At 48.6% G+C, this 14,422-nt stretch overlaps 1 protein-coding gene across 2 annotated transcripts in view; it reads left to right on the top strand.

Annotated features, from left to right (window-relative positions):
- The first annotated feature begins 1,243 nt into the window (after nt 1-1,243).
- The window catches only part of SOS2 (SOS Ras/Rho guanine nucleotide exchange factor 2), a 48,753-nt gene continuing 35,574 nt past the window's right edge, over nt 1,244-14,422 (top strand). For both annotated transcript variants that reach the window (XM_031602273.2, XM_031602272.2), the window contains exons 1-3: nt 1,244-1,595; nt 10,898-11,023; nt 13,968-14,099. In XM_031602273.2, coding sequence (XP_031458133.1) covers nt 1,509-1,595; nt 10,898-11,023; nt 13,968-14,099 — 345 coding nt within the window. In that variant the 5' untranslated portion in view covers nt 1,244-1,508. The remainder of the gene's footprint in view (nt 1,596-10,897; nt 11,024-13,967; nt 14,100-14,422) is intronic.

The following is a 14,422-nucleotide window of genomic DNA, read 5'->3' as shown; positions in this document are numbered from 1 at the left end:
CTCATCATAGACAGTCCCAAGTTGGAAGCGGGTGAGGCACTGGAACAGGTTGCCCAAGGAGGCTGTGGATGCCCCATCCCTGCAGGCATTCAAGGCCAGGCTGGATGTGGCTCTGGGCAGCCTGGGCTGCTGGTTGGCGACCTGCACACAGCAGGGGGTTGGAACTGGATGAGCATTGGGGTCTTTTTCAACCCAGGCCATTCTAGGATTCCATTGGGATCACGGAGTCCAACTCCTGGCACAACCCAAATGATGAAATGCTGACAGCCCCACGCTGTGGCTCACTGGATGGCTGCCCTGGGAGAAACTGAGATCCTTCATTTCACTGCATTGTGTGCCATTGTAGCATCGATTTTAGGGCCACCACTGCCTCACCTTGGAGCAGCTGGGGCTGCCTGCGGGCAGGGATGTCCCACCTAGAGGAACACAGGCGGTGGGGGCTTGGAGCTGCACTGTGGGTTATGCTTTTCTCTTTGCTCACACTTTGGGTTTGATGAATGAGAAATAAAGGCTGTTGGAAACTAACCAGCAAACAGCACGGGGCAGGAGGAGCTGCCAGTGCCCAACAAAGCATCACAAAGAAATGCAGTGCGTTCTGACGTGCTGCATCCCTTTGTAGAGAAGCCCTAAGAAGAGGTTATGTAAAGTGCGAGCCGGGAATGCAGTGAGCTCGGCTGCTCGGGAGGCGGAGGGGACTGAAACCAGCGCTCTCTGGGGGGGTGAAAGGAACTGCCCGCAGCTAGGGCGAGGCTGCTGTTGACGGGTTACTGAGCAACACGCCGCTGGTTTTTCCCAGGACGGCCGTTCTGCTTGATTCTTCCGTCAGGGCAAGGCTGCTTTACAGGATCACAGAATGGCTTGGGGTTGGAAGGGACCTGAAGGATCATGAATCTCCAACCCCAATGGCCACCAACCTCCACATTTCACAGCAGCCCAGGCTGCCCAGGGCCCCATCCAACCTGGCCTTGAACACCTCCAGGGATGGACGGGGCATCCACAGCCTTCCAGTAAAGAGGGAAGGAATAAGGGAATGCAGGTGAAGGGGCTGCCGGGGGGCGGCGCCGCGCTGCGACCCCCGGATCTCAGCACGATGCCCCGAGCGGCGCAGGCCGGCATCGCGCCGAGATCCGGGGGGTCGCAGCGCGGCGCCGCCCCCCGTAGCGCTGAGCGCGACGCGGCCGGCAGGTGGCGCCATAGCGGTAGGGCAGAGGGCGGCGCGCTGAAGGCGGCGCATGCGCGCTGAGGGCGGCGGCGGTAGCGGGCCGCAAGGAGCGGGGCCGACGGCTCCTCAGCCGCCGCCCCGTCAGCGCCCGGCGAACGGCACGGAGCCCGGCCCTCTACCGCGCCGGATGTGATGGCCGCCCGGGCGGGGGGGCGAGCCTAGCGCTGCCCGGCCCGGCTCGGCTCTGACGGGCGGCGGTGGCGGCTTCTCCTTCCCCTCGTCGCTCCCTCCTCGGTCCGGGGAGCGACTGGGCGGGTTGTCCCGATGCGGAAAGCAGGCAGCAGCCATGCAACCGCCGCCGCAGCCCTACGAGTTCTTCGGTGAGGAGAACGGCCCGAAATGGCGGGGGCTGTTCGTGCCCGCCCTGCGCAAGGTCAGTCCGGGGGTGGCGGTGCTGAGGGCACCGAACTGAGGTGCCGCTAAAGGGACCGCGTCGTGCCGGGCTGCTGGCTGGGAGCGGGGTTAAAGGAGGAAGGGCTCCTTCGTACACGCGGGGGCTTCGTGCTTTGGGTTGGGTGTCGGAGGGAAATCCTTCGCCCTGAGGGCACGGCACTGCTCACAGGTGTGGGCCCAGCAGCAGAGGGGTGGCCGGCAGGGACAGGGAGGTGATTGTCCCCCTCTGCTCTGCTCTTGTGAGGCCCCCTCTTCAGTGCTGTGTCCTGGGCTGGAGCCCCCAGTACAAGAAAGACAGGGAGCTGTTGGAGAGGGTCCAGAGGAGCCACAAAGATGAGCAGGGGCTGCAGCATCTCCACTACAAAGACAGGCTGAGGGAGCTGGGCTTGTTCAGCATGGAGAAGAGAAGGCTGTGGGGTGACCTCATTGCAGCCTTCAGTACCTAAAGGGAGCCTACAGACAGGAGGGGAGTCAGCTCTTGGAAAGAGTAGATAACAGCAGGACAAGGGGAAATGGTTTGAAGTTGAGGGAGGGCAGATTTGGGTTGGATGTCAGGGGGAAGTTGTTTGCTGTGAGAGCGGTGAGGTGCTGGAACAGCTGCCCAGAGAGGCTGTGGATGCCCCGTCCATCCCTGGAGGTGTTGAAGGCCGGGTTGGATGGGGCCCTGGGCAGCCTGGGCTGCTGTGAGATGTGGAGGTTGGTGGCCCTGCGTGTGGTGGGGGGTTGGAGCTTCGTGATCCTTGAGGTCCCTTCCAACCTGAGCCATTCTGTGGGTGCCACATCCTTGGAGGTGCCTGAGATTATGGGTAGCTTACAGCAATGGTCTGGGGCCCTTTCTAACCCCAGGCAGTGCTGTGTTCAGGCAGTGGGTGCTGTGCCACACTGCAGTTAGGTGCCCATGGTTAAAGCACCCCACGTCACCCTGGCACAACCCATCATGTAGAGAGGTGGGGCTGCATGGCAGTTTGACCCTGATGGGTCTCATTAAATCTAAATGGCTTCTCCGGTTGTGAAATAAGATGTAAAAGTCAGAGAACTAATGCTGCTCCTAACGCTGCTAACCACTTCTGTACGTTTGGGTCAAAAAAACCCAACAGAGCAGGGTCTCCATTCTGTGAGCTTTCTTTCTAACCAGAGAAAATAAATTTTCAACCCCAGTGGCTGCTTGTTAAAATGTGCGATTACTTATAGGTGTCTTTTCTCCTCCTGGGAACGTTCCTTGTCTGCTGTACCCACCCTCTAGCATGAAGCAATCCCACTGTAAGGTGTGCTTCTTTTCTGAGCATTCAGTATCAGTGAGTCAAAACAAAGCGGTCTCATCGTTCTGGCTGCTGCAGGCTGTGCTGGAGGTGCTGCCAGCTGGGAAACCCTGCCTGAAAGATGGGATGCTCGGATACAAACACGGATGGGGATGGGGGTCTTTAAACCAGAATGTGTTAGAAATTCGTGGCTTACTGCCCTGTTTACATCTTGCACTCTGGTAACAAAAGCATTGCTGTTATTGATGGGATAGCTGAAAGCTGTTCCACTGAAATCCCACTGTGCATCAAAGAAACAGGTTGGTACTTTCTGCATTTAGAAGGCATTGCAGCTGTATATTATTAGTCTGTAAGTTAATTCTGAATCGAGTTGGAGCTGTGTTGGAACACTCCCTATCTGCACTACTGTGTCCAGGTCTGGAGCCCACAGTACAATAAAAACAGCTGTTGGAGAGGGTCCAGAGGAGCCACAAAGATGATCAGGGGGCTGGAGCACCTCCCCTATGAGGACAGGCTGAGGGAGCTGGGCTTGTTCAGCATGGAGAAAAGAAGGCTGCGGGGTGAATCATTGCAGCCTTCAGTACCTAAAGGGAGCCTACAGACAGGAGGGGAGTCAACTCTTGGAAAGGGTAGATAACAGCAGGACAAGGGGAAATGGTTTGAAGTTGAGGGAGGGCAGATTGAGGTTGGATGTCAGGGGGAAGCCGTTCTGTGATTCTGTGCTTGTCAACCAAGTTAGGTACAACCTGAGGCAGCATCTTTTGTGACAGCAGCTGAGCTTTAGAAACTTTCCTGCCAAACATCTGCTCTCAGAGCACGCTGAACGTCCAAGCTTCACCACAGTAATCGGTGCTGCAAGGTCAGGGTAGTATTCCATTTCCTATTTGGAAGGCTTTCTTTGAGTTATTTTTAAATGGGCACTTAATTAGAGCAGAGAAGCAGAGTTGAAAAGCAAACATGTTGGTTGCTGTTATGTATGCTGAAGTGTGAGAAATGGTAATTTAGAAATACAACAAGATGTGGAACTGGTTAACAGGTCAGTGCTGTTACCAGCGCTCATAGGGTTTCCCTGCTGCTTGCATTTTAAGTTCACGGCTTGCTTTGAAGAACTTGACTCTCATTTATTATGCATACAGCAAGTTTTAAGGTCGTTTTTAATCAGAACACCTAAACTCACATTTGCACGTGGTTCTGTGCAGTGCAGCTGGCTGCTGACAAATGGTGAGTGAAAAAATGGAATACTTCAGTTCTTGCTTTAATATGTGAAGAAGCTGAGAATCTGTTTTTTTTGAATGTTGTTCTGTATGCATTTAGGCAGGTTTGTATCCTGCTTGTTTAAGGAGGGCAGATTTCAGTTGGATGTCAGGGGGAAGTTGTTTGCTGTGAGAGTGGTGAGGTGCTGGAACAGCTGCCCAGAGAGGCTGTGGATGCCCCGTCCATCCCTGGAGGTGTTCAAGGCCAGGTTGGATGGGGCCCTGGGCAGCCTGGGCTGCTGTGAAATGTGGAGGTTGGTGGCCCTGCCTGTGGCTGGGGGTTGGAGCTTTGTGGTCCTTGAGGTCCCTTCCAACCCTGGACAGTCTGTGATCCTTAGATAACAAAAGAGTGCTAAATTGTGTCTGCCAGGGGCAGTCGTCTTAGGGAAAAAGAAACCAACAAAACTAAGCAGCTAGACATCATTAAAATAGATACTTTAACATATTTAAACCACCATATTGTTAGCAGGAGTGCCTTGGAACCTAGTTGAGGTGGTATCGTTAAGGTAGTTTCATGTATTTGTGTTCTTCCAGTAGATTTAGGAGCACCAGGTTCCCATGGAGTGCTGGCCACTGAACCTTTGTTAGCAGCAGGCTCATTCCTGTGCCTCTTGTCTTCCTGTCAGTGGTCGGGTATCTCTGCAGGTTGGTTTTGGTCCCTTGTTTGTGGATAGGCTGATTTCTCTTGTTGCAGAAATATTCCCTATCGTAAATTAGGAACCAAAGGAACTGGTTCCCTTTGCTTAAATCCTATTTTTTTAATGCTTTTTTTTTTTTTTTCCCCAGCTGTTACCTTGTTTAGCTTAACTACTGTTACTACATTTTGCAATTGGCAAATTGTAGGAGGAGAATTTTCTGAGGCACTGGCACAGCATGAAGGTGGTTTTTGGAGCTGAGGTGTTTAAAAAAGTAGAAGGAGCGGCACAATTTTATTTGGCAGCAATTAGGAAACACTTCCTACAAATTAAAAACCACAAGTTGTTTGCTGCTGGGAGGAGGGCGTGAAGGGCTGTGCCTGGTTTGTTTGGGGTTTGTCTCAACTTCAGGCATTTTATGAGGATGAATATAATCCAGATGTTTAATTTGAAGATGCAAACAAGTGTTTGTGTACGTATGAACTTACATGCATTTCTGCTTGACCCTTTGCATAAAAGAACAGGATCAGCACCTGCCTGCATCTCCCGTGGGACATCCTTCCCTGTAACTCTGTCCTTTTCCAGCATGTGCTATCCATCAGTAGTCAGCTGAGGATGAAAAGGTTTGTGTTTATGCTAAAGTGGTGCTGTAGGATGGCAGTTCAGTGAGCCCTCCCTGTGCATAGGGCAGCTGGGTAGTGATCTGCATCCCAGAGGCTTTTTGCAGCACAGTCAGTAACTGTGTTATGTGAGTATCTTATTTTGTTGACTGTGCATCAAATGGTTGCAGTGTAAAAGGTGAAATCCTGCAATCATAGAGTTACGGAATGGATGGGTTGGAAGGGACCTTAAAGCCATCCCTGCCATGGGCTGGTTGTCTCCCCAGCTCAGGCTGCCCAGGGCCCATCCACAGCCTCTGGCACCTCCAGGGATGGGGCATCCCATGGGTCATGTCATAGAATCCTAGAATGGCCTGGGTTGCAAAGGAGCACAGTGCTCATCCAGTTCCAACCCCCTGCTGTGTGCAGGTCGCCAACCAGCAGCCCAGGCTGCCCAGAGCCACATCCAGCCTGGCCTTGAATGCCTGCAGGGATGGGGCATCCACAGCCTCCTTGGGCAACCTGTTCCAGTGCCTCACCACCCTCTGGCTGAAAAACTTCCTCCTCATATCCAACCTAAACCTGCCCTGTCTCACTTTAAAGCCATTCCCCCTTGTCCTGTCACCATCCACCCTCACAAACAGCCGTTCCCCTCCTGTTTATCTGCTCCCTTCAAGTACTGGAAGGCCACAATGAGGTCTCCCTGGAGCCTTCTCTTTTCCAAGCAAACTGCTGTGGGTGCACTCATTCCCACTGTCTGTGTTGCTGCTGCTGAGCACCGGTCCCAAGATGGACCCCTGGAAGGACACACAGCTCAGCACCAGCCTCCACCTGGACACAGAGCCACTGCCCGTGGCCCTCTGGCTGCCACCATCCAACCACTTCCTTATCCACAGAGCAGCCCACCATTCAAATGCATCTCTCTCTGATATAGAGTTAAAACTGTGGTGTGGGACCATATCTAAGGCCTCACAGAAGCGCAGGTAGGTGACATCAGCTGCCCTTTGTCCATCGATGCTGTCACTGCACTATAGAAAGCCACCAGATGGGTCAGGGTCAATTGCAAGTGGATTGTTTATTGAGCTCTGTTTTGCTTGAGAGCCTACTTCACACTGTTCCTCTATCAGCATTTGCTACAGTTTGCTTTGAGGGAGATCAGCCATCTAAAAAGTGCTGTGCTGGAAATAAAGTCAGGAATTGGTGCAGCTGTTTTTGGAGAGTTGATGGTGTGTTTTTATTTGGGATGTCTCTTCAGGTTTTGAAATCTTTGTGCTTCTTTCGAACAGTTATACTTGGAATATGGGAATATTGATGCTGTTAAATAAGAGTATCACAGACCTTTAAGCTACTACATCTGGTTCCCTTTTTCCTGGGGAGTGTGACAGTAAATCATCCTGACTGAGGGATTAAAAATGCCTTTGGAGCAGATGTTTTCTATTTTTAATGTTATTTTCAGAAGAGACAAGATAAAAAGGAACAAAACCCCAACCTAAAGAGAGACATTTGTCCAATTCATTTTTAATTTCTATCTTTTCAGCACGGCAATGAGAGGCAAACCCAGAGCTGCTTTCCCTGCCAGTAACGTATTCTCATCACTGTGCATAGAGATACTGACAAGTGCTGGCGAGATGATAGCAAATATTTAACTTTAATGTACTAATTACTTCTCTTTCTCCCAAATTTATACATTGCTTTTCTCAGTTACACAGCCTTGCAGAGCTTTGTGTCCTCAGATCTGGTATTGCTGTGTTGTTATGAGGTGAGGATAACATAAATCATTGCTAAGGTGCAGTCATTTGTTGTGGGGAGAGAGGAGTGTGCAGTTTCTGTGATGAGCAGTTTGCAATTTCAGCGTGTGATCTCTGAAAAGTGGTAAGTTCAGGAGTGTTATTAACTCATAAGTTGTTAACTTATTAACAGGTGTCGTGGTGGCATTCTTTAAATTAGAGATTTCTTGTTCTTACATGTCTTGTTCTTACTGAGTGTTGCAAGTGACAAAGTGGAAGGAAGGGATGCCATTCAGAGGGACCTCAGCAGATCTGGAAGGTGGACCTCGGAGGATCTAATGAGGTTTAACACAGCAAAGTGCAAGGTTTGGCACTTGGGCTGGAGGAATCCCAGGCATATATACAGACTGGAAGGAGCAGTCCTTATAGCCCTGCAGAGAAGGACCTGGGGGTCCTGATGGTTGAAAAACGTAATGTGAAGCCAGCAGTGTGCTCTTGCAGCTCGGAAAGCGAATGGGATCCTGGGCTCCATCAGCAGAGAGGTGGCCAGCAGGAACAGGGAGGTGATTGTTCCCGTCTACTCTGCTCTTCCGAGGCTCCATCTGCAGTGCTGTGTGCAGGTCTGGAGCCCCCAGTACAAGAAAGACAGGGAGCTGTTGGAGAGGGTCCAGAGGAGCCACAGAGATGATCAGGGGCTGCAGCACCTCCACTACAAAGACAGGCTGAGGGAGCTGGGCTTGTTCAGCATGGAGAAAAGAAGGCTGCAGGGTGACCTCATTGCAGCCTTCAGTACCTAAAGGGAGCCTACAGACAGGAGGGGAATCAACTCTTGGAAAGGGTGAGTGACAGCAGGACAAGGGGAAATGGTTTGAAGTTGAGGGAGGGGAGATTGAGGTTGGACGTCAGGGGGAAATTCTTTACAGAGAGAGCGGTGAGGTGCTGGAACAGCTGCCCAGAGAGGCTGTGGATGCCCCGTCCATCCCTGGAGGTGTTGAAGGCCAGGTTGGATGGGGCCCTGGGCAGCCTGGGCTGCTCTGAAATGTGGAGGTTGGTGGCCCTGCGTGTGGTGGGGGGTTGGAGCTTCGTGATCCTTGAGGTCCCTTCCAACCCCGGCCATTCTGTGATTCTGTGAGCACTGAGTTCTGTTTCCTGAAAGTCATACGGAATGTAATGAGGGAGGTGGGATATTGTCGTGTAGTCTTGCAGAAATAAGTGTGTCTTTGGTGGTATCTGCTGTGCAGTGACACGATAGGCACGTCCTGGGTTTGGTTGTTTTTCAGGCTTTGTTTATTTTCTGAGCAGTATCTTGTTTTGCACGTGTTCTTACTGTGGAACAACTGAAGCTTTCTGAACGTGTTTTTACTACCAAAATATGCATGTTACGTAAAGATATTTGAGTCAGCCAAACCTCTGGGTTGTCCCAGTGGTGCAGGTTAGAAGGAAGCCTTTTGCAGCCCTGACACTCTTTTTCTCTCAGCTTGTTGCAGTTGCAAGTACAGTACTTGGGCCCTTGATTTTATGCTTAACAGTTTCTCCCAGTCCAGATGTCGTCGAGGCTCAGACTTTGTGCTGTAGCTCCTGCAGGTCAGAATGATGCTTACATAGCGGTTCTGTTTGGTGTAACGTGTTGTGCTCTTAAGTATTTTGGCCTTTAAAGGAAGCAGATACAAGTCAGATCAGAACTGATTCCCATGTTAGCTGTGGTGTGTTGTTCCATGCCAGCTAACAACGCTGTACTCAGAGCCTGAGATCACTGTATGCACTCCTGTAAGAAACACCCTCAGTCATTCTTCCTCTTTTGTTCCTCCGTTCAGTGTTTTATCAGACATCCTCTCCCTGCTTTTTCACATCTTGCAGTCAGAGTTTAGGTGAATTCTGTATAGAGTAAGTGTACTATCCTTGATACAGCAGCACCTGGTTTGTGTAGCAAGTGCGTGGCTTTCATAACTGGCTCTGTTTTGTCAGCGTCTCACTATGAAATCAGTTTTTCTCAGTTAGGGTGCTTGGGGCACAACAGCTCTTACAGCAGGGAGTGCTGCAGGGATGATCTCTTGTGGTGCTGCAGGTAGGGACATTTCAAGTGCGTGGCCTCGGGGAGCACAGCCTCAACCAGGAGACAGAGCCAGCCAGGAGAGCAAATGGGACTGCAGTCCTTAGGTTTGTGTTCACTGTGTGAAACAGGTCCCTCTGGAGCTGGAGGAGGGCTGAGCGCTCTCTGCTTGTCCTCCTGATTTTTAGATACTCGTGCACTCCTCATAAAGCTGAGAGAAATACAGCATGAGCTGTTCAGATGTGAACTAAAGTCATTTGCTTTGTGGCGCTGACTTGTGTTATTAAAACATGTGGTCTGAAACAGCAAACAGGCTTTTTGCTTCTTCCCACCTCTTGTAGCTCTTGTTCTTGGTGTTTCTATGGGGCATCTCAGAGGGTTCCTTCTCTGGAAAGCAGCTCGTTTGCTAGTTGGTTGCTAATGCTGGAGCAGTGCTCTGCGGAGAGAAGCGAGGCAGGACCTTAACTTGGCACTTCCTGGTGTTCCATTGTTTTGTGAATTCAGCTCTCCTGTTCAGGAAGAACGTGAAAAGTTCCTGTATTATTGAAAACCTGCGGGCTTAAGTAAGTGTTTTCATGGAGTGGTTTTGGTTTTCTGGTGGCTATTTTCTTTTTTCTTCAGTAATACCCAATCATGCAGACACTTCAGCTGCAGAGCAGGGCAGTGCAGAATCCAACCCTCACAGTTACGTGGGAGCATCTGTCCTGGGGTACAGCATGAGGGCTCACACATTTGGCTGTGCTCTCTGCACCCTGCCTGGTGCCTTGGTTACCCACTCCAATATAACCAGCCCTGCTCCCACAGCTCCACAACTGGATGGTTTGTTTGTCTTGTTCTTGAATCTACATACAGAATGTCAACGTGGGGATGTAAGATTACTGTTTTGAGGTAATTAAAATATAATTTGTCTGGGGGAAGGTAGGGAGTCTCCCTGGACTGTTATTTATGAGTCTATTGGCTATAGTTTAAGATCCAGTTAGCGCTTTCCTGACTGAGGCTGCCAGGGAAATCAGTGTATAGATTCACTCTGGTGGGTTTTCTGCTTTTCTAGAGTAAGGTGGTTGTTGGGTTTGAGTGATTTGTAGTGGGAGAACAACTTGGGGCCAGGTGAGATGCTGCAGCCCTCCAGCTTGTGTTGCAGGTTATGAGCTCCAGCTTAGCCTTGGAAATGGAAGCAGCAATTCACCTCCATGAAATGAGAGAAATGCATTATCCTGCCAGGCATTAAAGGGAAGTGGTCCTCTGCTTATGTCACACCATACTTGCCAGTTGGGCTGCTTGTATTCCAATACATGCTTTTCTGTAGGTCTCCTGCACTGCACTCTGCATTTGGTACCTCCCATTCTCATGCCTCAGGTGGAGTTTGATGCTCTGATTAGTTTTCTGGTTCTCAGGCATCTCCCAAGAATTGTTTCCTCCCTTGTCCATGTTGTGGCTGTGGCTTTTCATTGCCACAAGTTTAAGAGCACCTCGATTCAGTGCCCTGCCAGACTGTTCAGTTCTCTTTTCCTGGTTTTCTTCCGCTGTGTTTGGGCTCCTCTGTTCACAGGTCACCCAGCACTCGTTAGCAGGATCAGGAATAATTGCGTGCTGCTCATTCTGTGAGCAAACAGCTGTGGAATTACAGCAGTGGCTTTCTGTGCATCTTCAGCAGAAACCTGCCTTGGCTTGAAATTTCCTCGCGACCATGAAGGGTAAACAATTTTCAGTTGAAAAGAAGTGCCAAAAAAGACTAATTTTTACAAATTCTTTGGGACAGGTTCAGCAACAGGTTCACCCCAACCTTTCAGCAAAGGAAGATTCCCTCTACTACATTGAGGAGTTGATACTTCAGCTGCTAAACAAGCTATGCATCGCCCAACCACGCACAGTTCAGGATGTAGAGGTAAGATGAGCTACTGGAAAACGAGTGCTTGCTCCCAAAATCACTGGGAGGAACAAAGGTATTCTGAGCAGTGCAGCTTGAAGCTGAAGTAAGGTGAATCTGAAGAGCAGAGCTTAGTAATGCTGTTTTTCTAAACTATTAAACAGTATTCAAGTTTCATTAAGCAAGTTCAATTGGAAATTAATTTTCTTATACTATATATCAGAATAGAAATGGTGGGAATTCTTGCTTTCAGCATTGTTTTTAAAAATGCAGAGTACTTTGGAAGATTTTCTGCTGCTTGAATACATTTGGACTTAAGAGTGAAAGGATGCTGTAATTATTTTTTTTTCCCAGTCTTTGACATTATGCAAAAAAAAAAAGAAATACTGGAATGAAAGGTTAGGCCTGGACTGTGAGCTGAGGGGATGGAGCTGTGTGTTCCTGGAACTCACTGAGGCTCGTGTAATATTGCAGCTGTCTGTTTTTGTGTCATCAGTTAAAAATGAGAGCTTTCATGGAGTGTGCAGCATAGAGGGAGAAAGTGCTCTCATGTAGCTGTGAGCCATTATAGCTTTGCAGAGTATTAATTTTGCATCAGTCTGCATGTCAAGGATTTTCAGCCTCAAACAAAATGAAGTCCTCATGCACTGTGCTATGCGTGCCTCATGGAAATAAACGTTTGCAAAATTACTGCCTGAGGAGTTCTAGATTCTTACTAGATGCAATAATCACCCTTTATTCAACACTGACTCGATTCATTAATAATTAATTTTGGTTTATGATTAATATAATACCGATGCATAAAGATTATAGTATGACTAAATAAAACTTAATAGTTCCCTAATAGCTCTCAGGATTGTTACTGCTCTGAGTCTGGATTAAATGTGAAGCTGAGAAGTTCTGTGCTCTTTCTCCAGCTGCCAGAGATCAAACCCTTCAGTACACAGCACAACTTGAGAGGGCACTGATTACTTTATACGCCAACTCCATCGTTTTCTTCTTCTGAATTAAGAGATGATTGAGGACTCTGTGTGCATCTGAGTTAATTTTTTGTTAGGTATATGTGTGCTCCACAAATTGCTGTGTGCAAAAGTGGAGGAAACTAGCAGCTCTCTGTGCTGTGGTTATGGATCTCACAGCAGATGCTAAATCCTGTGTGTTGTGTTTTAAACATACCTGGCATTTTAAAGTTGCGAATAATAAGGCAGTGTTAAACTTGGCACTGTAACAGTTCTTTAGTACAGAAACACAGCTCCATCTAAATAGTGGTAAAATATTCCCCAGGATCTTATTGTTCAGTAGGTCAGAAAATCCAGACCCTTTCAGAGCAGGGAAAGTAGAATTGAATGTTCTGTTATGGTTTGGTGGTGAGCTTGCTGACCAGCAGGCATCTTGAGAGCTGCAGGTGAAGGCTCCTGGCTCAGCTCCTGCTGTTTTAAGCTGTTAAGAGATGATGTGAGAGCTACAATCTCTAAAGTTTATCATGCAGCTATTTACATAACAGCCTGGAGTTAAGGGAACTATTTGTGCACATTACTAAACCTAAGCATTTGCAAGATGGAGATCAAAAATCCCAAGTTATAAACATTTTGTAAATAGTAAAAACCCTTCAAATGATCTCCAACAAAACACTGGCAAAATCTTGGTGCAGGTGATACGTGGCTTGTCGAAGGAGATCCAAATTCCACATTGTACCTGTTTACATATGCTTTCCTGGTAGCTTTTCAAGGGAAGCTCATTTCAGTGAGAGCAGCCTGCAGTGTGGGCTGCTGCCCAGGAAAGATTGCAGTGCATTCACCCGGCACAGACAGCTGGCACAGAGGGCTGCCTGTTGGATGGCCATGGGCAGATGCTAGAAAGCTGCCTCTAGGAAGACCTCAGGCCTTCTCTTCCATTTCAGAGTATGTGTAACAGTACAGTAGTGAGCTGTGCAACAGATTTTGGGGTTAAAATCAGATAATCTGCTGCAAACAGAATGCAGCATCCTGGAAGACAACTTGCTTGTCTTGCTATATGCTGGCTATTTAGCTTAGAAAAGATCTATTTTTTCAGAGTCACTTAAGAATCAGCCATCAGAGTTTGGGTTAGACTAATTCTTCCAGCAGTCCACTCCCAGCTCATAGGGGCTGCTACTGCAGCAGGAAGCCTGGAGAGCTTGTGGAGAGCAGCACAGAGGTTTTACATGTGTTAGCATGGGATTGCTAATGTGTGAAACTGCAGCCCAAAGCAGTTGGTTCTGTTACAGAGGGGTCATCCCACTGTTCATGTGCAGGTGGGGAAATGTGAATCCATATAAAAATGGCCTGAAATTGCAAAGTGCAGCAGGGATGGTGCTACTGTGCAGGCTAGTGGAGCACAAAGTGCTATAGGCAGCTTTCTTAATCAGCTGCAGGCTCTGCTCACAGAATCACAGAATGACCTGAGTTGGGAGGGACCTCAAGGATTATGAAGCTCCAACCCCCCGCCACATTTCACAGCAGCCCAGGCTGCCCAGGGCCCCATCCAACCTGGCCTTGAACACCTCCAGGGTCAGGGCACAGCTGGAAGATCTGTGCTTGCTTTTTGTTTCTGCCCCAAACTTCACCTGATATAGTGTAAGTTGCATCCTTTTATGAAATAGGAACAATAACAACTTGTTGTCTTCGTGTAGGTTGTGAGCTGCTGAGTGCTTCTTGATGTTTATGTTTTGGTCTCAATGCAGTTTCTTGCAGTTCATGTGATCTGAAGATCACAGAGCAGGAGCTGTTGTAGGAGATGGGAAGTTCCTTGTGCTTGGGGCAGGAAGGTTGGTTGGGGTTACTGAGCACAGCTGAACTGGGTGAGAAGGAGGTAATAGTAAGAAGTATTGCAAACACTGTGGAGGAGGATAATTAGCCATACTGCAGGGGGAGTAATTCATTGTTTTATTTTTTAAACTTCTCTTTGATTAATGTGGTTAATTTGAGTGTGTCTCTTTGGACAGGAGCGTGTTCAGAAGACGTTTCCTCATCCCATAGACAAATGGGCCATTGCTGATGCACAGTCTGCCATAGAGAAACGGAAAAGAAGAAACCCTCTCCTGCTGCCTGTGGACAAAATACACCCCTTATTAAAGGTACTTAATGCAATAGCTGATGACTGCTGCTTCTGCACACCACACACCACAGCTGTACTGTTGCCCTCCAGCATAACCTTTAAAAATCTTTAATTTGTGTACAATTAGGTAAGTTTCTCATGTTGGCAGAAAGAGTCATGATAGAATAGGACAAATACATTGTAGCGTGTAATACATATGGATCCCTGAATTCATCCAATGGGTTGATCTACTTTGAAACATAACTAGTTTGTTTGGGTTTTATTTATGTTAAAAACTCAATCAAATTCCTTACCCACTTCATTAGCACTGTTTTGATGGTCTTATTTTGAAATGCTGCAGAA

Source organism: Phasianus colchicus, chromosome 5 (genome assembly GCF_987193195.1).
Source record: "Phasianus colchicus chromosome 5, bPhaCol1.hap1.1, whole genome shotgun sequence".
NCBI lineage: Eukaryota > Metazoa > Chordata > Aves > Galliformes > Phasianidae > Phasianus > Phasianus colchicus.
The sequence above is the reverse complement of the archived record's forward strand: the minus strand, read 5'-3'. Positions and strand labels throughout refer to the sequence as shown.